The 25,681-nt window shown below is 40.6% G+C and overlaps 1 protein-coding gene across 4 annotated transcripts in view; it reads left to right on the forward strand.

The window, feature by feature from the left end:
• Window positions 1-12,453, forward strand: part of NAMPT (nicotinamide phosphoribosyltransferase) — a 29,099-nt gene extending 16,646 nt beyond the window's left edge. For 2 of the 4 annotated variants that reach the window (XM_052680898.1, XM_052680896.1), the window contains exons 7-12: window positions 990-1,215; window positions 2,299-2,418; window positions 5,200-5,217; window positions 7,292-7,432; window positions 7,565-7,699; window positions 9,561-12,453. In XM_052680898.1, the coding sequence (XP_052536858.1) occupies window positions 990-1,215; window positions 2,299-2,418; window positions 5,200-5,217; window positions 7,292-7,432; window positions 7,565-7,699; window positions 9,561-9,674 (754 nt within the window). In that variant the 3' untranslated portion in view covers window positions 9,675-12,453. The remainder of the gene's footprint in view (window positions 1-989; window positions 1,216-2,298; window positions 2,419-5,199; window positions 5,218-7,291; window positions 7,433-7,564; window positions 7,700-9,560) is intronic. The other 2 variants (XM_052680899.1, XM_052680897.1) reach the window with 1 other exon arrangement.
• Window positions 12,454-25,681: the final 13,228 nt, after the last annotated feature.

Here is a 25,681-nt window from a genome sequence, read left to right on the forward strand (position 1 = left end):
TACTTTGTCTTAAACTGTCTTTTGTTTGAGTGTGTGCTGCCTAATGCAGACCAGTCTCTGTTTTCAAACTGGTTCACGAAGTGGCTCTTTGCAAAAGACCTGGATTTCTCCAGAATTGTTCTGCTGTTCCCCAACTTCCAATCCAAGGTGGTGCTGTGTGTGGTGCTTCCTTCTGGCACACCACCACCAGGTGTTGTTCCTGTGGGTGCCCCAGCCTCCTGGAAAGTAGTTTTGTTTTCTTTCTTTGGTCCTGTGAGCCAGGGCTTGTCCACTTAAAAGTTAACGCTAGCATTTTTGGGGGGAAATTGCAATGCAGGTTATTTCTTACCACACACCTATGTTTTATACAAGTGTTTTATCTGTTCGCACACAAGTTATTGATGTAAGTTGTGCCAGCCACATACAGACGGCCTCTGCTGATCAGCTGGCATGCAGTAACTTACTCCTTCTTTTAGCAACTCTCTTTCATGTGCTTGCCTGTACCCTTGTACCAAGGGCAAAGCTCTGAGGTTCTTCTGGAAGAAGCTTTGTGATAGGGATCTTAGTGGTTTTAAATTGTTATCCAAAATAAAATTTAAAAAAAAGTGTTAAGATTCTTCTAATTTATGCTGCTAATTCTCTACTTCCCATTTGATAGTCTGAAGTTCCAGAGCAGATGGTCTGTTCTTGCAGTTATAATTCCTTAATTGTTTGCATTTCAGATCTAAGAGAAACTCTCATAAATACAGAGAGTAAATAAGTAAAATTAAGTTACACGCTAAAGAAGCTTTACATATCCAGTGTTTGTCTAAGCTACCAGAGATGAATCTGTGCTGCTGTTAGTACATTTGCTATCCACACAAGACAGAGCACATAAGAACGTAATTTGTGCTGTCCTGTAATCACACTGCCTATTCTTATCTTGATTTATTTCTGTTAGGAAATGCAGAACGTGTGGTTTAACACAAATGCTGCTCTAATGCGTTTTCTTTTTTCAATTGACTTCACAGTACCATAACAGCTTGGGGGAAGGATCACGAAAAAGATGCTTTTGAACACATAGTGACACAGTTTTCTTCAGTGCCTGTATCTGTGGTTAGTGACAGCTACGACATTTACAATGCTTGTGAAAAAATATGGGGTGACGACTTAAGGCATATAATTGAAGGCCGAAGTCCAGAGGCACCACTTATTATTAGACCAGATTCTGGGAATCCCCTTGACACTGTTTTAAAGGTAATGCTTTAAGTTCTCTATATATGAGATTAGGAAGGACAATTGTTTGTTTTGTAATGATTGGCTGGCCAGTAAACATAATGTTCTAGCTTAGTGTGCCTTGAAAAGCATACCTATGAAAAATCTGAACTTGTATCTCATTTACATATAGATACGGCAACTCCTTTGCAGCCTAAATTGCTTCGTTGTTTTCATTAAATGCATTCTTGCATACCACTTCTTGAAGCTTTTGTAACAGTTACCAGTGTTGCTCTTCTAATGATGTTAGAAAGATTCATCCCTCAGTAAAAAAAAAAAAAAAGAAGTTATTTATTTCCCTCTTTTTATTTGTATTAATACAAATGCCAAGCAGGTAAGACTTCTTTCCTCCAAGATTAGGTATCTTGGAGTCCTGTATTAGAATAATTTACCATTTTAAGGTGTAAATACGAGTTAAACACCCTTCTCTCTTCCTGTATGGGACTTGTATATATGTAAGAATTGTATGTAAGTCAATGACAAATGAACTTTAAGTTGAAAATTACTTCTGGCTGTCTAGTTGTATGCAGAAATGGTTGAAGTTTTAAAATAATAAAAGCTGTTGGTACCTCTGAATTTGAGTAGCTATCCACACTGTTTTACTAAATTTGGTAGACTCTGAGGATACTGGTATTCTCTCAAATGCATGCAGCTTTAACACTTCTTTCTTCTGGGCAAGTGACATATCACAAATAGGAACTTTGAATTATCTTCATCATAGTAAGTAAGAAAAATCCCGTCTGAAGAGTTGCGTTTAAGTTAGTGCTGGCTAAGAAAATTGTAGAAAACTGAAAGCCTCCTTTGCCATCTTAAAGGTGATTTAAAAAAAAAAAAAGTCAGATGACATCTGAATAGCAATAAATGACAGCAACCAAAGAGAGAAAGAAGGGAAGCATGGATTGGATTAGCTTTTGGATACGTGTTTATGAAAGCTTCATGGTCTATGACTGCTTTGAGCTAATGGCTTCTGCCACAATGGCTGGTGTGAGTTTAGTTTGTGTGCCTATGGTAGATATATTTGTTTTTTTACTTTCTTACTTTTATTTTGAACCTTATTTTCCATAGGTCTTGGAAATCTTAGGGAAGAAGTTTCCCATCACAGAGAACTCTAAAGGCTACAAATTGCTGCCACCTTATCTCAGAGTTATTCAAGGGGATGGTGTGGATATCAACACGTTGCAAGAGGTGAGAGATCCTGTTCACATGTCAGGGTGGTACTGGCCATGTTGCTATTTAATCTGGAATCTGTTATGACTAGTTAGGTGTTGCAGCTTTGCTACTGACCCCTCCCTGCCCTTTGTCCCAGACACTGGCTGTGATATCCTCCTCTCACAGAGAATAATTAAGATGCATAAATAGCTAAAAGGCATATCCTAACCTTAGTGTTGTAACCCTTCTGCTCATGCTGTCTCGTTTTTTGTTTGCTTTTGTCCTGCTGTCAAACCTTATTCAGATAAAAATCTGGCAGTGTTTGGTCCTCTCATTGACAGCTAAAGCATGCCGCGTGATTGCTGTGCTACAGCAATAATAGTAATTAACTGGTTGGGTTCATTGGTTATGTGTGCTCTGATGAGTGTTTGTACTTGGAATTTTGAAGGTGTGGATTTTAAAGGTGACTTGGTAAAAACAAAGGTGAGGGGAGGTTAAGGAGTCCATTGGTTTGGTGACTAATGGAGTACGGATTGTTGAAAGCCCAAATGAACAACAGATTAGGCTGTGGTCTGAGTCAGAGTGACCATGTTGGATCATTGATGCCTGAATCTGGTAAATATGCATAGTCTTTGAGAAATGACACTGAAGTGCCCTTTCAGCAAGACAAAATCTAGTTATTTAGTGGTTGCTGCATTAGAAGCTAGTTAAAACTTCATTGCTATTTGCTAGAAGGAGATTCTAGCTAACATAATGTAGGTAAGGAGGATAAGTAAGAGGAGGTGGACTTGACTTTATAAGGTTTGTTCTGCATTTTTCATCTTTAACTGTAACAGTTCAAAACCAGAAATATGTTGGACAAACTTAAATCCAATAAAATTAATTTTGATGCTTATCTTAGGTTAATACATCTTCAGATTCTTATTAACAGAGTTGAAGTTTCAAGCCAGCTAGGAAACATCTGCATGTTTAACATGTATGCATCATGTTAACCTCAACCATGGAACTCTGAGATGTTTGTCACGCAAAATAGAGTTCACACTGAGGTTGTTTGCTGATATGCCAGCCATAGTACAGTCATACACCACAGTTTTGTTCCTGCTCCCCACAGCCTTGAAAGTGAATTTTATTCCTGTAGCTTTGCGAGAATAATCCATGCTAATGTTCTTAAGGAAGCAAGGCATGAGAAATAAGTCTTATGGTTAGATTCTAAGGGAAGAGGCTTGATAAATAAGCTTACTATTCTCAGTGGCTTTAAAACAGAACTTAAATACAACTTGGTGCTATTGTTAGGCAACATATGTACATGTGTCACAGACTCATGAAAATCTGAATGAAAAAATGTTGGACCATTATTTCTTGTAGGAACTCAGTTTTCATTTTGTCAGTTATACTTGACAAAGTTCTAAGAGGTAATAAGCTCATAGAGCATTGGTTGCATTCAGATAAAAGGTGATTGAGGACATGAGCACCTCTCATAGGAGGAGGGACTGAGATGGATCTGTTCAGCTTGGAGAAGGGGAAGCTCGGGGGGATCTCATCGATTTGTATAAATACCTGAAGGGAGAGTGTGAAAAAGGCAGGGCCGTGCTGTTCAGTGGTGCCCAGTGACGGGACAAGAGGCAGTGGGCACAATGTGGAGCACAGGAAGTTGTGTCTGAGCTCCAGGAAGCATTTCTTTACTGTGCGGTGATGGAGCCCCGGCGCAGGTTTCCCAGAGGCTGTGGAGCCTCCTTAGCGGTCTTCCGAAGCCGCCTGGCCATGGCCCTGGGCACCCTGCTCCGAGTCTCCCTGCTTGGACGGGCTGGGCCAGATGGAATCAGAATTCCCTGCTAACCTCAGCCAGTCTCTAGGAATACCAAAACCATTATTGAAGTTACTTATGTTAAAGGATAAAATGCACTGCTCTCAGAGTTCTATAATAGAGCAGAAAAATAATTCCAGTAGCTAATGGGAGAGGATGAAAGGCAGAAGGAGCAATTCTTTGCTGATATTTTCAAGCTGTTGCTGACTGTGAGGAAATATTACCTGTAATGTGTAGAAGTAGATAAAAGGTCCAATTCCGTGGGGCTCACAGAATAGGTATAACTCACTGCTGCTTAGTGGCCACCTTCTCATCTTGTCTAACTGTAATCTTGCTGTGCACCTCACATCAGCTTTGACTGTTGAACTGCTGATCACTGAACTAATTTATGCCGTAATGTAGCAGCAAACTAACTTGGCTGAAAGGAATCAATTTTTCTGTTTTTGTAGTGAATGAAATTGTCCTATAAAACAGGATAATAATCACTGGCACAATACAAGAGAAATAGAAACTGTTGTCTTGAGCTGGGGGAAGCAGAAAAGGAGGAAAGCAACACTTCTAATTTGGCAGCAGCAAGTTACATTGGAGCAAAAAGACCACAAGCTTGCAGCCTATTTTAGTCATGTTTAAAATTTCATGGATTTTTCTTTCCTTCTATGTCAGCAAAACCAAGGTTACTATGCTGACTTGTGAAAGAATGGATTATAGCTTGCTATTTAAAGAAAAAAAATCTTGAAATATAATTCATACTTGTTAAAAAGGAATTTACATAAACAAATGCACTGTTGTGGCTATCTTTTTTTCACTCTAAACCCCTATGGAAGTGATCATTCTAATTATTCCAGATCAGCCTTAGATCCTAGGCATGACCAGTTATGGATCTAGAGAGAGTAATGGGTGTAAGAGGAAAGCTAAAATGAGTAATTGCAGATCAGAACTTTTTAACTAGCTGAAAGAAAAATATAGAAAACAACTCAGTATAAACTGGATTTTAAAATTCTTTGTTTTAATAGGGAATGCTGGTAGAACAGGTAAGGAACCTTTTCTGACTTTCTTCTAGTATTTTCACTTTAAAAATCATTCCAATCTGCTAACTCCACAATATACTACACTCTCAAAGGACTTCCTTTTGAACATTCAATTTCCAGATGTCTTTAAATGGTTATAAAGGAAGAAAATCCTCTAACCTGGAGTCATAATTGTTAATCATGCTCATAATGGTCAGCAGGAGGTGGTCAAAACCTTAACACCAGAACTGTTCTATTGTTCTCTATTGGTTTTTCCTTTGGAAGGCTTCAGAACAGAAGGCTAGAACTGGATGAATCCAGGTGGGGTTTACCAACATTTGCCTTATCAAAAAACAGCAGTAAATAAGCAGAGTCCGTATCTGTGAGTCAAGGCTAGTTTCTTTCTGTCTTACTGGATATTATGCATGATGAGAGGATATTGAAAGTTCTCTTTATTATCCTTTCTTTGTCATGTATGTAGCTTCTGAAATGCATCAGGAAGAATTGTATTTGCACTGTAATGATCTTAAACCCTTTGTCCTTTATGGATACTCCTTTTAAAACTGCTTCCAGGAGAACCTAATCACCTGAAAATACACGTTCTTTTTGTACAGGGTTGCTGTTGAGAATGATGAGGTAACTACTACTAAATTGCACAGGATTTTTGCATCCACAGGCACTGTTTACTCAAGACACAGAGTTTTTGAAGGGTTCCTTCCCTAGGCAAAGGTCATGGGAGTGGGGCCTGAGAGTCCTTCTACTTGCTACCTTGGATGAGGCTGAGTAAGCAGCTACTGTTAGATTGAGGAAAGCCTATTGAAAGATCTCTGTGGAATAAATCTCTGTTAAATATCTTGTGGAAGATTGTTCAAAATATTCTCTCATGTCTAGGTCTCTGAAAGCAAGTGCAAATGCTCATAGGTGGGTTTCCGTTGGCGTTTTGTTTTGTTTTGTTTTTGTTTTCTTGTAGTCAGTCCCTCTCGTAGTTAGGATCCGGGGATTCTGGCTGATGGCAAGTTAAACACGAGCCAGCAGTGTGCCCTGGCAGCCCAAAGGGCCTTGGTAACATTGGGTATCCATTGAGACAGTCTACATGCAACAAAATGGATAAATATACTCTGTTTACATTAGCTATCCATTTACTACTATATGAAAGTTGTCACTTCTTTCCACCCCTGCTCTCTTCCTTTGGAAAGCTTCATTTTACCTTAGCTGTCTCTAAAAGAAATGACTTCACATCAGCATCTCCTGGAACAGTGGTATTATCTGTTACTGTGGAATTTCTTTTTGGTGCACAAAAAATTACCAGATTTCTCATGATATTGGTTTCTGAAACTGCATTGTTGCCATAGGTTATATCCTTCCGTTCTGTTCCTCAGCTTCCTTTGATCTGGATGGATGGGACTTCGCTATTTAACCATTTTCCATTTCCATGCTATTTCCATTTTGATGGAAAAACAGCATGGCCAAAGAGCATATTGTCATAATTTTCTTTTTCTATTAGATTGTGGAAGGAATGAAGAAAAATAAATCAAGTATTGGAAATGTTGCCTTTGGATCTGAAGCTTTCACTTGTACTTCTATTAGTGAAACATTTAGGAGATATGAGATCAAACATTCTTAGTGGGGCTGTCATTACCTTTTTAGCCTTACGTAGGGGTAACAAGGGAAACAAATCTTGGCCATTTATGAGTGTGACTAAACTAGCACCCATGACTCTAGGCTAGGGGATGTCATGTTTGTATAGGTAGAATGGGATGAGGGGAATGCTGTAGTAAGCTTTAAGTTGACTTATTGATACCAGTGCAGTTCACATTAATCTGTATCTGCCTGAGAAGGTGCCAAAACATGTTCTTAATAGCTTTATGTATTTCCATTTCTAGATTGCTACTCTTAATTCTAGACACTGTGATTTTTAAATTTTAAGTGAACTGCTGCATGCCAAGTATTGACAGGATTGTTACGTATGTCTCCTGGAAACTGAATGTTAGTTGGTTCAATTCTTTGTAAAAAGCATCTTGTTTAAGTAGTGTGTTATTTTGATGGAAAAATAGCATGGCTAAGAGCATATTCTAACATAATTTTCTTTTTCTATTAGATTGTGGAGGGAATGAAGAAGAATAAATGGAGTATTGAAAATATCGCCTTTGGATCTGGTGGAGCTTTGTTGCAGAAGCTAACTAGAGATCTCTTAAACTGTTCCTTCAAATGTAGCTACGTGGTAACCAACGGTCTTGGGGTATGTCTTATACTACTTCTACCATCATGTTTTCAGCCAGGGCCTCCCCACTTGGCAAACTTTTTCATACCTCCTGTTAGATTACTGCCATCTACGCAACTCCAACAAAGCCCAATGTACTTTTGATTTTAGGTAAATGTCTTCAAGGATCCGGTAGCTGATCCAAACAAAAGGTCAAAGAAAGGCCGACTGTCTTTGCACAGGACACCTGCTGGAGATTTTGTGACACTTGAAGAAGGAAAGGGAGATCTTGAAGAGTATGGGCAGGTATGAATTTTCAAGGCTTATTACATTGTTCTTCATGCAGAAGTAGACTGGAAAGAAAGTTAATTGAAAACAAACTGTGAAATTATGTTTTTAATAGTTTAAATTTTATATTTTTAATTAGTTCAACTTCTGTCCTCAATACTTCAGAAGCATCTCCAGTGCAAAATTCAGTACCAGTAAAATGTTAGGATGTTGTTAGAATGTCCAGATTGTACAGTTATCCATCTTTTGTCTCTGTTCAGAAATAAGAGATACTGTTTTTTTTTCCCCAAAACTAGTTTATCTTAAATGTAATAAAATATTAGAAGGATATAAAGCTATTGGAGAACCTCCAAAAGGGGACAATAAAGATGGTGAAAGGTCTAGAGGGCAAGACACTGATCCTTCTGGATCCTTTCCCACTTGAGATGTTCTGTGAGAATGTTAAGCTAGCCAAGTACTTCTGTATGAGCCATGCTCTGCAATTCAAGTAACATCCTGAGGTGAAGGGGGAGAAGGGTAGATTTTTATTGAACTTATATTTGCTTTCCAATTTGATATTTGTAAAACAGTTCCTTCAGGTGTTAATGTTCTGTGCCTGGATTTTCCCAGTTTTCAAAGATGTAAATTAATCCACAAATTCAGTTTCCTTGTTAATTTTTTGCAGTCACAAAATTAAGTGCTATTTCAGTAAAATAAACATGCTTTTTAGGCCAGTCTCCAGGCTTTCAGCTGGAAATCTCTTTTAATTTTTCATTGTATGAGCACTAAACTGTTTAACTGCGTGTCTCTTCCTGAATTAAGAGGTTTGAAAATAAGCAAGCTATCAAATTCAGCCATTAAAAGCTGGAAGATTCTTGTGTTTTCTGGTACTTGGAGACACATTTCTGTGCTACAAGGCATAGGAATACTATTAGGCACAAAGTTTTTATGCAACAATAATCATAAAACTGACATCTCTGAGAAATGTAAACACAGAAAGCAGACAATCTCCATAGGTAACATGCAGTGGATGCAAAGACCTAAGAAACAGACTCTCTGTCTGGAAGTATGATGATTGGACAAGTGATAATGGTTTTAAACTAAAAGAGGGGAGGTCTAGATTAGATAATAGTAAGAATCTCTGTTAAGAGAGTTGAGAAATCTCTTCAACTCAGTCATAAGACTCGGGGCCTGAAATAAGACAGTATATGGTTCCTTCATTTCTGTCATAACGTAAAGATGTTTTCTGTAATGGGATGTTGGAGAGGGCTGTATGTGTGGTGCAGGTTCTGTGGCTCCCTGGGAAATGATGGGGAGATGCACTCTTTTGCAGGCCCTGTTTCCCTAAAGCCATGGGTCTATGTGATAGGTCTGCAGGCATAGCAGCTGCCTGACATTGCTTTATGCTAAGTTTTCTGCACAAAGCTCTGCCTGTTGCTTTCAGTGTGCTGTTTGTGAGCACTTCTCGATGTGCTGTATTACAGAATTTTTATGCAAAGGAGACTGTCAAGAAAGATATCTTTCATAGTTGTGTATAGAAAACAAAGACTTTGTCTAAATTTCTGCAGTTGAATTGTACATAAGATTTGGTTGGTGCCTCCTCTCCTAGCTAATCTAGCAGAGTCTATTTAGCTTATGTTGTTCTGTCTTTAGCCATGTGTGGACAGCTTACTTCGGGGACTACTCAGCACTGAACTTCTGTCTGTGTGTAGGGTAACTTAAATCCTTTCTTCTGTGTGGCAATGAGAGACAGAAGGTGAAAAGATCGGGTGTGATGGCAGGCACGAGCTCTAGTCTCATCAGTTTTGATTTGGGTCCTTGCATTTGAGTTTCTATGTCATTTGTGTAACCTGTATTGTTTGTGCATTGACTGTTGCTAAACCGGTGGTGTTTCTTGCAGGATCTCCTTCATACGGTATTTAAGAATGGGAAAGTAACGAAGTCATATTCATTTGATGAAGTAAGACAAAATGCCAGGCTGAAGAACAGTGAACTAGAAACAGCGTCTCACTAAGTTTCATTCCACGTCTGTGTATGTGTGTAACAAGTATGTACTGCATAGCTACTGGATTTACTGTACAGATTTGTGTGTTTGTGTTTTATGACATTGTAGCCAAATTATTTGTTGGTTTATGGACATACTGCCCTATCTTTTGCCAGCCTTTAGAAAAGATAAAATCAGGAAATGGTACTTACATTGTAAAACATATTTAATGCTAAAGTGTGCTTTTTAGGGCCCTTTGCCAGTAGTGATTCAATCTGGTATTGATCTTTTCACAAATGAGACAGAGCTGAACTTTTTTATATATAACAGAATATCACAAAATGGATTTACATAAAATTATCATGATTGCTTTATGTTTATATTTAACTTGTATTTTTGTACAAACAAGATTGTGTAAAATATATTTAAAGTTTCAATAAGTAAGTCTTTCCAACTTTTCATGATTTTTATGAGCACAGACTTTCAAGAAAATATTTGGTGGGGGGGGAATCCATTGCCTTTTGTCCATTAATCAGCAAATAAAACACGGCCTTAAAGTTTGTTGTGACATTGTACCATTTGACGACTAAATCAGGACTTGTATCTTCTTAAGATCCTTTAGAATTGCTGACCTCACCGTTTCTTGTAGTTGTCTGTATTAGTTAATCTGCTTCAAAGAAAGTTACTGTTCTTTTTAGAAGGTTTAGGTACTTACAGGCCTTGCTGGCACAGTGAGGTATGTAAATGGAATGCCAAATTTGAAAGGATTCTCTACTGCAACTGAACTTGCCAAGTCTATCCCACTTGGCATATGCACCTCAATATTTTAATAGTAAAGTTTTTAAGAGATCTCCTCTTCCACTATAGAATATATGTGTAAAATATTGAAATATGGAAGCGGTGTATTTTAAAGTAATTACACTTCTGGGTTTATTTTTCATATACTGTAAGTGACATGACTTTAAAGCAGAATACTGGACTCGGTAGTGCACTTTTTTACTTTTTTGTATTTTTTTCATTGATTTGCCTTTTGTCAGACTGGATGTTAAATTGTAAAAAATGTTTAACTATTTTTGTTAACAACTTTAATAAAACTTTATGCTAGCCAAACTCCTACACGAATGGCAGAGCTGTTTCCCCTCCTCCCCCATCTCACTGGGGTGAGGAGGGGCTCTCATTCTGCAGAGGGTAACTGTAAGCAGTGCTTGAGAGATTTCTGAACTGTCTGCACTTGATTGTACGAGCTCTCTGCATATGCCTGATTTAAATGTCTGCTGGAAAACAAAACTGTTGAGGATTTCATTTGAGAAGCTATGTAGTAACCTCTGAAATGTTAGTACTGTAGGCTGGCTCTAGCTACAGAAGGAATACCTCCCTTACTTAAACAAACATGCAAATACAACAGCAAAAGCAAATGGCTGCTGTATTTTAATGATCAATGAGTTCATATGCTATATAATTAATGCTTCTAATTAGGAAATTACATTAAAGGAAAATGTTCGAGGTCCTCTGAAATAATTTAAGCCTACAGAAGTTATACGAAACATGCATTTAAAGGAAGATTGAAAAGCCATACTTCATTGTTTTTATTCTCTCACCAAAAAGGGCCACATCAAAGCATTCAGAATCTCTCTAGGGTTTGTGGTTAAGATATTTATGCCCCGTCTCAATAGTTCTTGTTCATGAAAACTTGTTTTCCACTGTTAGTGTATGTAATTATACATTTAAGTGATGTATTGTTTCAAAAATAGTGCTTTAGTAAAGTTTTAAATGCTGACCTTTCACACTGAGGAACTGCCTTCCCTTTGCTATTAGTGATACTGTTTGTATTTGGCCAAGAAGAGATTTAAATCTGGACTTAGTACCAATAGCAGGTAAATAGTACAGAGCCTATTTTGCTCCTCCACACTAGGGAATTTTATGATGTACAGTTTAAAAAACAAAAAAATGCTGCTTTCATTCTGTACCAATAAAAATTTTGATAACTATTAACTACCCATAACTGATATTTTTGTATTTGGGAACTGAGGATATGCTGTGGAAGCACTGTTTTCTTTTGTATCACAATGTGCATCAGTATTTGTCAGTGTTGTCTAAAATGTAGCTTGCTCGTTGGAGTCTTAGATCAAATTGTGTGTGTGTGCACGTCACCCCTGGAAGTTGTCATGTCACTCATCTTGGTAGTTGCTGATATATTTCAAAAGAGGGACTTGGGGAGAAAAACACCCGGTGCTATTCAGACCCAAATACGTGTTTCTCTGTTTGACGGTTTGTCGTTTTGGGCATCAAGGAGTTGACAGAAGTTACTGCAGTGCTTAAACCATACAGTATCCTAATTCTTCCACATAAAAGCAAACAGCATGTTTAAGCTTGCTTTAAATTACTAGATTTGTAGTCATCGATATATTTTAATTATCCCCATTTCATAATATAACACAGTATTTGTATTTAAAAATAGGAACTGGGAGTTTTGTGTTAATACCTTATTTGTAACCATATTTAGCATAAGAAATGGATTTTATAAAACTATTTTTCTTGAGCTGCATGATTATGAAAAGATGTTTTTTTCCTACTTTAAAGGATGGGAGGAGAGAATAGAAGAGTACTTAACTGTTTGGATTGCCAAAATCAAAACTAAGTTGAAACATTTTCTTTTTCCTGTAGGTTTTTACATTCCTTCTTAATCTGTTCAGTGAGAATAAATATTCCTCACTTAAATCCTCTGTTAAAGTAATTCTAATGTACTTGGCATCAAATACCAGTATGTAATACACATGGAAATAAAGTTTAGTTCTGGCAGTGAAAATAAGAGCCATTTGCCTGTGTCTTAAAGTTGTGATGTTGGGCATCAGACTTCATTCATGTGCTCTTTGTTGCCAAACAGATGGGAGCATAGCTGTGCTGTCACGGTCTGCTGTAGAACTGATCTGACAGCTGCCGTGCAGTTTGTGGTCAACTCTGCTCTAAAGAAGAGAAGGAAAACTGAACTCTCCTTTCTTTTCAGTATTTTTCTTGCAGAGTGCGAGTGTATCTGTGGTTCACTATTGTGTGTGTTCTGCTTAAAGATCACAGAGTTGTAGAATGGCCTGGGTTGAAAAGGATCTCAATGCTCATCTAGTTTCAACCCCCCTGCTATGTGCAGGGTCGCCAACCACCAGACCAGGCTGCCCAGAGCCACATCCAGCCTGGCCTTGAATGCCTCCAGGGATGGGGAAGATGGAGCACTTGTGATTGGACTCGCTATAAGGTCCTATCCACTGTCTACACTTCATGTAATCCTTCCTCAAATAAAGACTGATTATTTGATTTTCACATGGCCATGTGAAAATGTTTTGGTATCTATTGAAAATATCTCTTAGTGGAGCGAATAGCTCCAGTCCCTTTGAATGGGGTTTTCATAATTGGAAGTAATTGCACTGTTAGTTTCTACAAAACTTCAAATGACAAAATGTCCCTTAAATGCAATCTGTAATACAAGTATAAAGATTATTTCTTTTTATTTGTTGCTTTTCCCTTCCCATCACACTGGAATACAGGAAAGGGCACCTATAGCCTGCAGCAAGGGCCGTGCTGATATTTAATTAATGGTGGTTGTATCTCTATGCAACACTGCGTACTTCTGCTTGTCCATGAGACTCCCAACAGCATCCTGTAGGCACACACCTGCTTTGAAGCTGGTGAGCAGCTTAGTGCAAGGTGATCCCCTTGGCTTAAATGTGACAGACAAAGGCAAGTTATGTGGGGGACACCATAGTGCCTCCTGAAGAACCTAGCCGTCAGAAGTATGGAAACACTGACATTAAAGATGCTCTGTAAAGTCACGCTTAGTGAAAGCACTACTGTTCTGCAGGAATCGTGTTCATTTTATCCTCTTTTTACTGATAGCACAGCCAGCCTTGTTAATGATTTAAAAATACTCACTGCATTTATCTGAAATGCTCCTTTTTATGGGAAGAGATGAAAAACGTGCAGCCATAGAGCTCCTCCAAAAGTTCCTTTCCTGTAGTGTTATTTTTGCTGGTTTCTGCTGTAAGACAGCGCAGAGCAATTAAAAGGATTTGGGAGTGAAGGCCATAGAACTCTTCTCAAGTAACGTACTTTGTAGCATTTCCTTACAGCTCTTTATCTGGGTACTCATAACTGCTTTTTAAATACATTTTTTAAGCTTTTCAATTTATGATGAAGTTTCCTAAATTCAGGACTGAAGTTCTCTATCCCACTCGTGGCTGGAGCAGGAGGAAAGAGCCCATCGCATCTCCAGCAATGTTTGTTTTTCCCTTTCCTGCAAATCTTCCAAGGAGGAGGGCAGTAGCAGAACTTCATTGCTGGTTTACATCTGAGAAAAAAAGTCAGAACATTTGGGCTGTACAACTTTAGCAATTGGGATTGTATCTGAAACAGCGGGGTTTCTAGATCTCTACATGCAATTACACAAGCATACTTTAATCAGTCTGTATACTTAACTGTGTATTTTCTTATGTTTCATTGATGAATACTGGGAGTTTTGATGATCCAGTTCTTGGCACTTTGCTTGTGGTGTCCCTGTTCATTGCAGGGGAGTTGGACTACAAGATCCTCAAAGGTCCCTTCCAACTCTACAGGTTCTATGATTCTATGACAAGGAAACTTATTTTATGATGACTGAGTATTCCTATCACCAAGAGATTAATAAAAATATTACTCTCGTGTCAGGTGAATTGAGAGCACTCTAAGCCTTGCAAGGCTTTCTTTCATTCTAAGAGAAAGTGAAGAATATCAGTCTTGAACTTCCTTCCCTTTTCTGCAAAAGGGAAAAGAGGAAAGCTGTTTTCCAAGGGTCACCGTGATGCAATTTCCTCAGCTGATGGAAGAGACAGCAGTGAGCACACTTCCCTTTCAGGGAGTTTTCCATGATTCAAAAGATGCTACCTGGTTTATGCATAAGGAATTGCAGCTTGGTTTTTGGTGCCAGAAGGGTGGCCTTTCCTGCAATTTAAGAGGATAAACTGTGGGTTAAATGGCTTTGGGTAGGGATATGTCCGTAAATCACAGAAGGGTCAGAGCTTGACAGCTAATCTCCCTCTGGTGAGGGTGCCTCCCTGTGATTTCTGTCTCAGCTGAGCTGGTTCAAGTCTATCCTATAATCTACTGCAAAGCATTGAGGCTGTTCAACTGAAGCAGAGTGTGGCCGTGTCCCTGTGATAACAAAGCAGTGGTCTGTTAATGTGCACCAGTTTAGCCTTAATCCATTTTTCAAGGCTTATAGCAACTTGTTAAGCCGAATGCCAATGACAAACTTCATTAAGGCTGCCATTCATCCCATGCTGTCTTTTTTTGCAGCTTCACCTGCAGCACTGTTGCTTCAAGACCACTACCTGTTTTTATTGCATCAATAAATCTGCACAAGATAAAAGAAAGATTTCACCTCCATACAAAGTTTTGCAATCTTTACACCACACCTTCAGACCAAAGCAAATAGATTAACACAGTGAAACCAGAAAAGAAAGCTGTCCCTGTGCAGCCTTTCATGTCCTGGCTTAGGGTCATGAACATGCTAATGAAGACCTGGGTCTGGCAAAGCTGAGAGTATTTGTTTTCTTGAAAACTATACATACAGCGATGCCATATGTCAAAACATACAGTTATAATCCTTGTAGGGACTACTACAATGTAGCTGAATGCTCACTTAGCTTGATTTCTGCAGCTGCTTCTTAACTCACCTGTCTCAGCCAGACTCCAGAGGCTTTGCGCCCATGGCAGAACCCATCAGACAATGAGGCTGCACTGCATGCAGAACAGCAAGGCAAAGTCCTCAAGTGTTCAGAGGTTGCAATGCTGAGTCTTGTATCCACTGTAGAAGTACAGCACACTATATGAAATGTGTGTCCTGCTGCCATCCTGATCCCTGGAGCAAAACATAATTGCATTTTTGGTGGGCCTCTGTTTCTACCTGTGTAAGAAAGCATGTTCATGTTCCATCCCTGATCGGTACAGCCTGTATGGAACTGGGGAAGATGTGGAAAGAGTTTTGTTAGTTTCTCCCATGCTACAAGGGGATCCAGCCCAAAGTCACTTTGACACATACAGTCTCTGAATATATGGTGTGCTGTAAACCAGCATGAGAAGAGCATGGAAGTGACTTTGCAGGTCGTGATATGATGGTAAATAATAATTCCCTCCCTAGTCAATCAATTATGCACAACAACAATCATTGAGGTGATTGTTATACTTCAGGAAAGGCAAGGCTATTGAGATGTGTGTAGGCTAAGGCTGCCTCTAATTCACTTCCCCCTAGTTCCTTAGAACACCTGGAATTAGGAAGGAGAATGAAATGCACTTCCACCAAGCAGTCATGTGCCATTTTCCTAAAACACTTTCTTTGATAAATCTTTCATCTAAATAAGAAAGGCTGACACTAGATATTCTGCCTTGCCATCTGAAGCTGTGCTTATTAGAGATTGCTGTAGCTCATGTGGTTACCTCCATGGTGAGCTCAGTGTGCTGCAGGCCTCAAGCAGCTGAAGTGGGGTGAGCCACAGCCAGCAAAGCAAAAAAGCCAGGATGGTGCTCATGCTGATACCGACAGTGAAACATGAAGTGCCATCTTCCATTTCTCCACTGCCCCTTGTTCACAGATCATTTATTTTCTAAGCCACAGGAAACACTGTGTTTAGTAACTTGTCAATGATCTTTTCTGAATTTGAATTTCTCTCCTTAAATCAATGTGTTTCAGCACCTGAAACAATCCATGATAATTACACAACTGAACACTGTGTTAAGAGCTGGTACTTTTGTTTGTTCTGAATCTGCCAACTGCTACTTTCTTGTGCCATCTAATTCTCCCCTTTGGAAAAGGAAAGGACGTTTCACCCGTCCGCACCATCTGGGCATATGTAGATCTGTGCTGTAGTCCCACTCCAGGCTGAAGCGTCCCAACCCACATAGTTACTCTTTGTACAGAAGCTCTTCACTGCTCTGTATTCTTCTTGTCTCTCTCTAAATCTTTTCTAACAGAAATCCAGGTGGCTTTAAGTTCAGTGTTACAGCATCTGCTTTTTTGTAGCATTTGAATTGCTCAGGTTTTTTTTTGTTTGCTTGTTTTTTGTGCTCGTTAGCTTTGTACTGACATTTTAATAACACTATTTTTTAACTCCAGTGTGTAACTGGTAGTAGATGACTCATAATGCATCATTTCATATGTAAAGTAGGGTTATGTCTTATGCCCATCAGTTTATGTTTCTCTAAACTGGATTTCATTTCCAAATTTAATCTGTAGTCACAACATTTCATAAGATCCTTTTGCAATTCTTCCCAATTGGTACACATCTTTATTACCTCAAATAACTCGGCAACTCCAGCATCTCCTTATCATCATACTCATCCTTCTCCAGACTGTTTCATAACATGCAGAGCACCATGAGTTACAGCACAGATCACTAAGAAACTCCACTTCTGTCTGTGAAAACTGAGTACTTTTTCTACTCTTTGGATCCTATCTTTGGATCCACAGACCTCCCCTCATTTTACAAAACTTCTTAGCTTCTTAGTTTTGTGCCCGTCAGTACATGGAAGACATTGAGGCCCTGAAATGCATTCAGAGAAGGGCAAAAAAGCTGGTGAGGGGCCTGGAGCACAGGGGCTGAGGGGCTGAGAGAACTGGGATTATTTAGTCTGGAGGGTGCTCAGGGGACACCTTATTGCTCTCTACAACTACCTGAAGGGAGGATTTGGTTGGGGGGCGGAGGTCGGCCCCTTCTCCTGCGTAACTATCAATAGGACAAGAGAGAATGGCCTCAAGTTGCACCAGGGGAGTTCAGGCTGAGTATCAGGAAAAACTTCTCGGAAAGATTGGTGAGGCACTGGCACAGGCTGCCCAGGGAGGTGGAGGAGTCACCGTCCTTGGAGGTGTCCAAGAAACCTTTAGATATTGTACTGAGGGATGTGATTTAGTGGGGAAATATTGGTAGGTGGACAGTTGGATGATCTTAGAGGTCCTTTCCAACCTTGGTGATTCTATAATCCTTTAAAGACTTCTGGTAAGGAATCTTGTGGTATGCCTTTTTGGAATTAAAGTATAAGTTACATTATAGGATCTCCCTTAGCACACACCTGCTGATTCTTTCAGAGAACTGACTTCCTCTTGAAATATTGTGCGCAGTCATCCAAGTAACTTCCTTCCTACCATTACAGTTTCAAACTTGAGTTTGTCCAACTTCAAGCCACTTGGCCTTTCTATGCCTTTGATAGCAAGATCACAAGCCCCTTGAATATTGGAAAATCAAGCTTCAGAAAGTTCAGGGCATTTGTGACACTGATCCTTGTTCTTCTGCTATCTTTGCTATATTAGAATAAACTTCTCAGTAGTAAATGGCAACATTCTGGTAAAATTCTGCCATTTTATTTATACGGCGGCAGTCTCCTATTTCAGCAGAGTCCTTTGGGACAAGAAAATCTTTCTTTCATGTATACAGGCTGTATTAAGATCACTGACGTATAATTGTATATATATGTATGTATCACACACAGATACGCAAATCTCTCTGTATCTCAAGAGATGGGCGCATATAGATTCACAAATATTCTATAAATAGAAGAAAAGTCTATAAAGACTAAAGACATTCTAACGTGATCTTTCATGTGCTGTGATCTTTCACAAACATGAAAAGGGATCCATCCTTGCCCCATTTCTTCCTAGTAGCTTCATTTTGTACATGAAGAGTTGTGTAATCAGCCTTTTTGGCTACCACCTGACTGGCAGCTTATGCTGAAGTGATCATCTACGATTACACTTAAATCTGTCTTTGAATTCTTGCTTGCCAAGACAGTCTGCGTGTCTGCCTTTGGTGTCGCATAAGTTGGAATTTAGCTACCTGCCAGTGGGTGCCATGGGACTGCAGCCAGACAAGGCAGTTTTGCATATCAGTAACCCATCTTTCTCTCTCTCCACTACCTCCCAGTTTCCACTTCTTCCACAGCTTTTGCCAGCAGAAGTTTTATGTCATTGTCTAGTTCACTGATAAACTGAACTGCAGCAAAAAGATGCCAACCTTCTGGCATTTCTCATAAAGTGGTTATGCTTGTTGATGGTCTCCAGTGATCGATATGTGAATCAGTGATGAGATATCAGTGAAAGAACCTTTTTTTAACCCATTATAGTTAACTCCCTGATAACTCCATACTGCACAAGTTTTTAAAACATAATACTTTATTAATGCACTGGAGGAATTAACATTATACCTTGATGGTTTTTGTTATTCTACAGATATGCACTCCCAATATTAGAAAGACAACAGCTTTCAGACCCATGCTCTATTAATTCCCTTTGTCACTACTGGCCATTAAAGTGCTCTGAACTGGAAGGCTACAGATGATATTCCCCATTTAGGATCTCCTTCTCCATTTAGCTTTGAGCAGGAAGCGCTGCTGGCCAAATCCTTGTCTCTGCTGCAACTCCTAATTATGAAAGGAAATACCTTTAGATAAAGAATGTGCTGAAAATATTTGTCAGCCTTAGTTCGCTCAATAATGTCACATGGGAAGAGGAGACCACAACCACAGGGCTGTCAAGCATAGCTCTGACCTCACAGCTTGTCTCGCCCTGGGCAAACGCCTGCGTTGGATCAACCTTGCCAAGCCAGAAGACCAGGTAGACTGGAGGGCGTCCTGGGACATGGGCTGCTCAATCACCAGGAATTTAATTCTCCTGCAGAAGGGCTCGAACACCCACAACAGCCCCATTGTGCATCTCCCTGGAGGCTGTGAAATCCCGTACAGGCTCTTGCTTGGAGCAGTTTCCAACTGTGCAGGCCCTGCCATGCTGTCCTGCCAGGCCCTGAGCTCCAGCAGTGTATAGGCAGCAGTAGGCAGATCTGGGGCCAGAGTGCCACAGTACCACTGTGACACTGGCACTGCCAGAGTGACTGACAGAGTATGGCTGACACCAGGGTGAAATTCAAGGTAGTGAGTTAGATCCATCCCAGGTGTGGAAACCTCCTGTTCATGAGGTGCGAGCAGGGAAGGGAAATCATCTAGCATAACATGTCCCACCATGCCAACCTGCCCTGGCAGGGTGCATTTGTGTTTGTAGCCAAGCTCCCTCTGCTTGACTCAGAAAAGCCAAGGAGTTCTGCACAGCGTGCTTTTGCTACTGACCCTTCAGCTTCCAAGCTGGGGACCAGCATAAGGAAGGAGCTACCTCCACAGTGACTCCTCTCCCACCACCAGGCATGCAAAAAGTTCATGGGGTCCTTAAGCAACATCAGGCTGCTGGCCAACACTATTGCCCCCATGGAAGTTTTATAGGGATTATGTCCTCTGGGAAGACACCGGCCATCTCAGAACTGCATGTGAGGTCTCTGCTGTTGGAGCAGGACTGCAACAAGGGTACCTCTGGGTGAAAGTGGTGAAACACGTGAGATGTGCCCACCTCACTCCCCGCACTGCCTTCTACATAAGGGCCTCTGTAGTAGTCTCAGTGTGACCTCAGTGTTGCTTAGGAAAGGACAGAAGTAACACCAGAAAGGAAAAATTATTCTAGAAGGGACAGAATCCAGGATTCTGTGATGCTTTCTTCTGTCACTTGAATAATAAACCAGCAGACCACAGTGTTTGTAACTAGAGTCTTCTCTATATTTTTAGCAACTGATCTATGAGATCATTTTGCTATTTTCAGTTGTTTGTGACTTGGAACTTTCTGCTGGGAACATGCTGAGTGGTGAGGAGTACACACATACCCTGTGCTGCCAGCGAGGGTCCAAACAGTGCTTGAAAAACAGGCCTCAGCAAGCAGAGCACCACCAGCTGCTTTGGAAATACCCTCAAGGTTGCTCCTCCATGACAGAGATGAATAAGCATGGAGCCAGGGGAAGGCCAGTCTTCGTTAGACTGAACTGATCACTCCCTCTGTCGGTCTGTCCATCCGGAAGCCAATTTCTGTGCCCCATTTGCAAGCAAGAAGCTTCTTGCTTCAAGCAAAGAATGTAATTCCCCCACACATCATTAGGTGATGCATGGATTTTGGTGTGAAGCGTCCCACAGCAGATCACGTTCTGTGCATTTTACATGAGCCCAGCTGTTAACAAATCGTTTGAAAGCACTGCACACTTTTGTGGCTGCCCAAATGCAGAGCCCTGGGCAAATCTCCAGGTGCCCCAGCCCAGATACGAACACCTTAAGCTACTTAAATACTTTTTCAACAGTGTTTCAAATGTATGAAGCATCTAAATGTGCAATTTTTGCTACCAAAAATGTGCTTACCTGTTTTTACTTCCCTTTCTGTTAGAGACGATTAGAAGAAAATATGAACTTTCTTTATCCGAAAAAACAAGCTGACCTTTTGACTGTTACGAAAGCCTTTATACAATAATTTGGGCAAAAAGAACTGGAATTTCTCCTGTGAAGCATATTTTTCCTTAAAAAATGCCAGTTTGTTACAGAACTGCTGGCAGAAAGGTTTGGTTTCAATGAATCTGCCCATTTGGTGCACTGTTAGATAAGTTCTGAGACTGCAGAACTGAGCTGGCTTCGTCAGCACAACTTTTCAGACAGAAACTTCATTCACAGCTAGTTAAAAGAAAATAGAACAAGTAAAAGTGGTAAAGGGATCTGAAATAAAAATGAGGTATTTTTTCATAATTTAAAACAAAAATGTTTAAACTGACAGAAGTCAAACGTGTTGTTATTTTTGCTTTTGGGGAGCAGAAAAAAGGTTTGTAAGCAGCCCTAGGAGGAGAGTGGGGACCAGAAGGGAGGCTGCATCCTGAGGTGCACAGAAAGCTGCCAAAACTGAGCAGCAGCGCTACTTTCCAGTACATTGAAGCAAAAATAAAAGATATCAGGCAGTCCTTTTGCTTTACTATTTCCTTCGCGGCTGGAAGATGGGACACAGCCACTGGACGGTTTGTCTGAGCCTACGTGGCATGGGGAGGATGGGTGAGATGTTGGCTTGCTCTTGTTTGTCCCTGTTACACCGATCTGCTGCTGTTCGATGGTTTTGTTTTGTTTCCTCTGAGTAGTGCAGCTTCAAAGCAACAGGTGAAGCATTTCTGGCTCTCTCCCCTTCCACAAAAGACAAATAAAAAAAAAAAAGAAAATGTCTTGTTATGCTAAAAAGTTAGAAGGCTTAATACAGTCTTCCTACTGATTTTTATCCCCCAATAGGATACGTGCTGGGCTAAAACTAGTGCGAGGTTCAGTCAAAATCCTGCCCGCTGCTAAAAGTGTTCTTTTTCAGGAAATATGGTGGGGATGACTGACGGGTGGAGGAAACCAAAGGAAATCATTAAAGATAAGTGAGTAAACTGTCTTTCCTTTCTTTTCACCCTCCACTTTCCACACCAGAGAAAGATTTGAGAAAACACACAAAGCCAATTACATTCACTCCAATTTTGGACCAAAAAAACTGTTTTTTAAAATAAAAATAAAAAAAAAAAAAAAGGCTTCACCCTGGAATAACACCTTCCAGAGTCAGCACTGGAGAGGTGCTAAATGCTCTACCCAGCTGTACGAAATGACGCTGCCTTTGGACTTCTGCCCCATGGCACACCAAAGGCATGACATAAAAGCTCATTGCTGATACTTTCTATCACGAACTTGACTCACCCTATAGGAGCCACAAAGCTCCCAGGACAATCAATCTGCTATAAAAACACTAGACCCAACCTAGCATCTCTGGGGCTGATCTGATTGCTTCCCTCTGCTTTAGAATGCTCAACTGTGACAAGTACTCTGTCTCACGCTTGGCTTTGCCTTTCAGTTGGAATCCCTTGGGTTTTGTCTGGTTGGTTGTTGCTGTTACTGGTGGTTTTGCAAGTCTTCTCTTATTAGATCTACAAATGTGAAATATTTTTTAACTTTGTAAAAGTCATCCTTTAACTCATCCAGATGATATAGGAAGATGAAGACCACTGGGTGGATAAGGAATTGGCTCGATGGTAACACCCAAAGAGTTGCAGTCAGTGGCTTGATGTCCCAGTGGAGACCAATGACAAGTGGTGCTCTTTGGGGGTCAGTACTGAACCAACACTGTTTAACGTCCTTGCTGGTAACACAGACAGTGGGCTGCGCACACTCTCAGCAAGATTGCTGGATGGCACCCAGGTGTGCGGTGTGGTCAACATGCTGGCATTTGGCAGCAGTTAGTTTGAGATGTGTGGACATGTGCTTCTCCTGCGGGAGACATGCATCTCCCAACCCACACAGTCACTGGCTATGACCTGCCTTGTCTGCAGGGGATGCAGGCAGGTTTATCATGGCTGGGCTGAGCACTGAGATGCCTCAGCATGGTCCCATGCCAGCACAGCCCTACTGCAGGAGCTGCATTTGCCATATACCTGAGACAAAGTGAAAACCTCAGCCTTCATTTAAAAAAAAGTGTACCCCTCATGGTTAAGATTGAGTTTCTGATTGTTCTAGAAAGAAGAAATAAAAAATGAAAGTGTTTCACTTAAACTACATTGATTTTAAATTACTCATATTTTGAGTTGGTACAGATTCGCACTGGGGAACCCAGCACAAGAGAGAACACAACCACCGAATGGCTGGAGCTGGAAGGCTGCTTCGGAGCTTCTGCTCCAGGAAGGTCCATGGGAGATCAGGACAGGGTGCCCAGCCCACTGTTCTCCTGGGCCTTAAAACTGAGTCAGTAGATGCACACTGGTGCAGTCCCCTGTATGCTATTTCACAAAATCGCCCGCTCTTTGGTGTAGGTCTGCTCTTCCACACATTTTTAAGAAGGTGGATTGACCCGAGTCTGCAAATACACCAACCAAGCTGAATTGTTTGCAGGTGAAATAAGAACTCAGGTTCATGATGACAACTGGAAATGCTACCAGGACAAAGCATAGCATCTGGAAAGAAAACCTCTGTGGGTGCGCATGAGGCTATTGAGCTGTTTTGATGGGGAGTATTGATTTTCCTCTGCCGTCAACTGCTGCCACACAACCTCGCAAATACTCCCTGCTTCGACTTTGTTGGAAAGTTCAAATTTGCCTGTGGTGCTGCAAAAAAGGCTGATGAAACAATAGTTCTTTTTTACTTTCTTAGGCAACACAGCAAGGGAAGAAGAATCAAGATGAGGTTCACCCTTTTTGCCAATGGGCTGAGCAAAGAGCACACAGCATCTTCTCAGAGGAAGCACAGAGGCTGCAGTGAAAGCTACAGCAGAGCGTACTCCACTGCCAGGAAAGCCTAAGTGTTCCCTCATGAAATGACATGAGATGATTTTTTGGTCATTAAAAACTGTTACCCTCTTTCCCAAGGTGCCACAGAACTTAAGAGTGCAAGCAGCTGCCATCAAGTGACAAGACAATAAATCTCTGTCTCAAGGGCAATAAGAATGAAACCACCTCAAGTATTATTGGAAAATCCCTCCTTGTTCCTTACTGTGTTCAACCAAACGATTAAATCACAATTTTTTCCCACTCAGAGCTGTGCATCTTGTAGATAAAGGATGACAAATGTACTACCATCCACCTCTGACAGTTTGCATGGCTGATGCTCTGTGCCCAGGGGCTGCAGAAAACTACCTTGCAGAGGAGGCAATGGCTCATCCTTACAGGAATCGGGCCCTATTTTGGTTGAACTTGCTTTTTATTTTTCATGTAGGGAAGATCCAACATCAACATTGCTGTCATAGTAGCAGCACAAGGAAATAAGTGATTTCCTGTCTGAGCTTGTTCCACCGCTCTGCATTTTATTTTTGTGCAAAACCACAACTGTGTGTATCATCCCACCTTGCACTGCGACACTTCACCCCATCTTCTGTCATGGGAAAGGCAGGGGGAAAACATCACAGAAGCAAAATTGCGTCCTAAATGCCTTCTTTTTGGTTGCTCCAAATGCCTTTCCCAGAAGCACACTGTCATGGCAAACTTCTGGTGCCCTGGATTAGCTGAGAGCCCTTCTTGCAGCATATGCCCCTTTCTCCTGGAGCAGTCAGTGGAAGTGGGAACAAGAAATCCAACCTTCAGCTAATTCTTCAACCAGATTGCTCCAGAACCTAGAGCATGAAGCCCTCTGGTGGTGGTGCAAATAGTGGAGAAAAACAACAAAACCCACTGACATTCCCCTCCTTGCTTTTTTTTCCCTTAATAATAACAGTAATAATTTCAATAAGGTAAAAGAACTAACATATCCCAAGAGAGATACGCTCTCTTTGTGTGTGTTTTGTCATTGATGTCTACGAGAGGGTTATTGGCAAGGGCATTTGAGTGTCCCAACCTCAGGCAGAAATACAGAAAATGTACTGCCAGCTGATTGCAAAACTCGTAGTCACCACCTGTTCCCTCACAAGCCTTTGCACAAGCTCTGGCCCCAAGCCATGTGCCCTTGCACCGGCTGGAGCAGGAAGCAGTGCCTAAATGCAATGTAACCTCCCCAGCCCACCGCAGCTCTCGTGATGACAAACTCATGAACAGCTCTGCAGCTCTGGGGGCTCTGCTGCCTCCATCTGCCTCAAGCTCCTGGGCAGCACTCTGTGTTGTTAAAGTGCTGAAGACGATTCCCGCACTAAAGACTGAGTTTCTTAACAGGGCAGCTGAAATAAGGCACTTTTTATTTACACACAACTGAAATATTCTGTTGGATCCAAAATATCACGTTTGGTGTCTGATGACCTTTTAACCTATTCTCATTATCAAATTACAAAAATGTCGGATAAAATCTGCTTTGAAAATAAAAAAAAACCCTACATCTTCTTTGAAAATATGCAAAAATGATTTTTTTTATTTCTATACATGTATGTAACATATATGTAACATATTCATCAAAACCTCTCATCTCATCTCTTTCTCTCTGTGTACGTATTGTACTGTTACCTTCATCCAAAAGTTACTTTCTGAATTAGGTATGATTTCTGGCCCATGGAAGAGGGAGTTGGAGAGAATGCCACCTAACTAAACAAAACGAAAAAAGAAAAAGGAAAAAAAGGAGAAAAAAGGCACAAACCCTTTTCAAATTCTGAGATTTTACTTCCACTCATTTCAGCAGTCACTAGCAGAGATGTTGGGTCTTCTGAATGCACCCTGAATGAAATTCAATCCAGTCTTGAGGTCAATGCG

The sequence above is a fragment of the Tympanuchus pallidicinctus genome, unplaced genomic scaffold (assembly GCF_026119805.1).
Source record: "Tympanuchus pallidicinctus isolate F22 unplaced genomic scaffold, pur_lepc_1.0 scaffold19, whole genome shotgun sequence".
Lineage (NCBI taxonomy): Eukaryota > Metazoa > Chordata > Aves > Galliformes > Phasianidae > Tympanuchus > Tympanuchus pallidicinctus.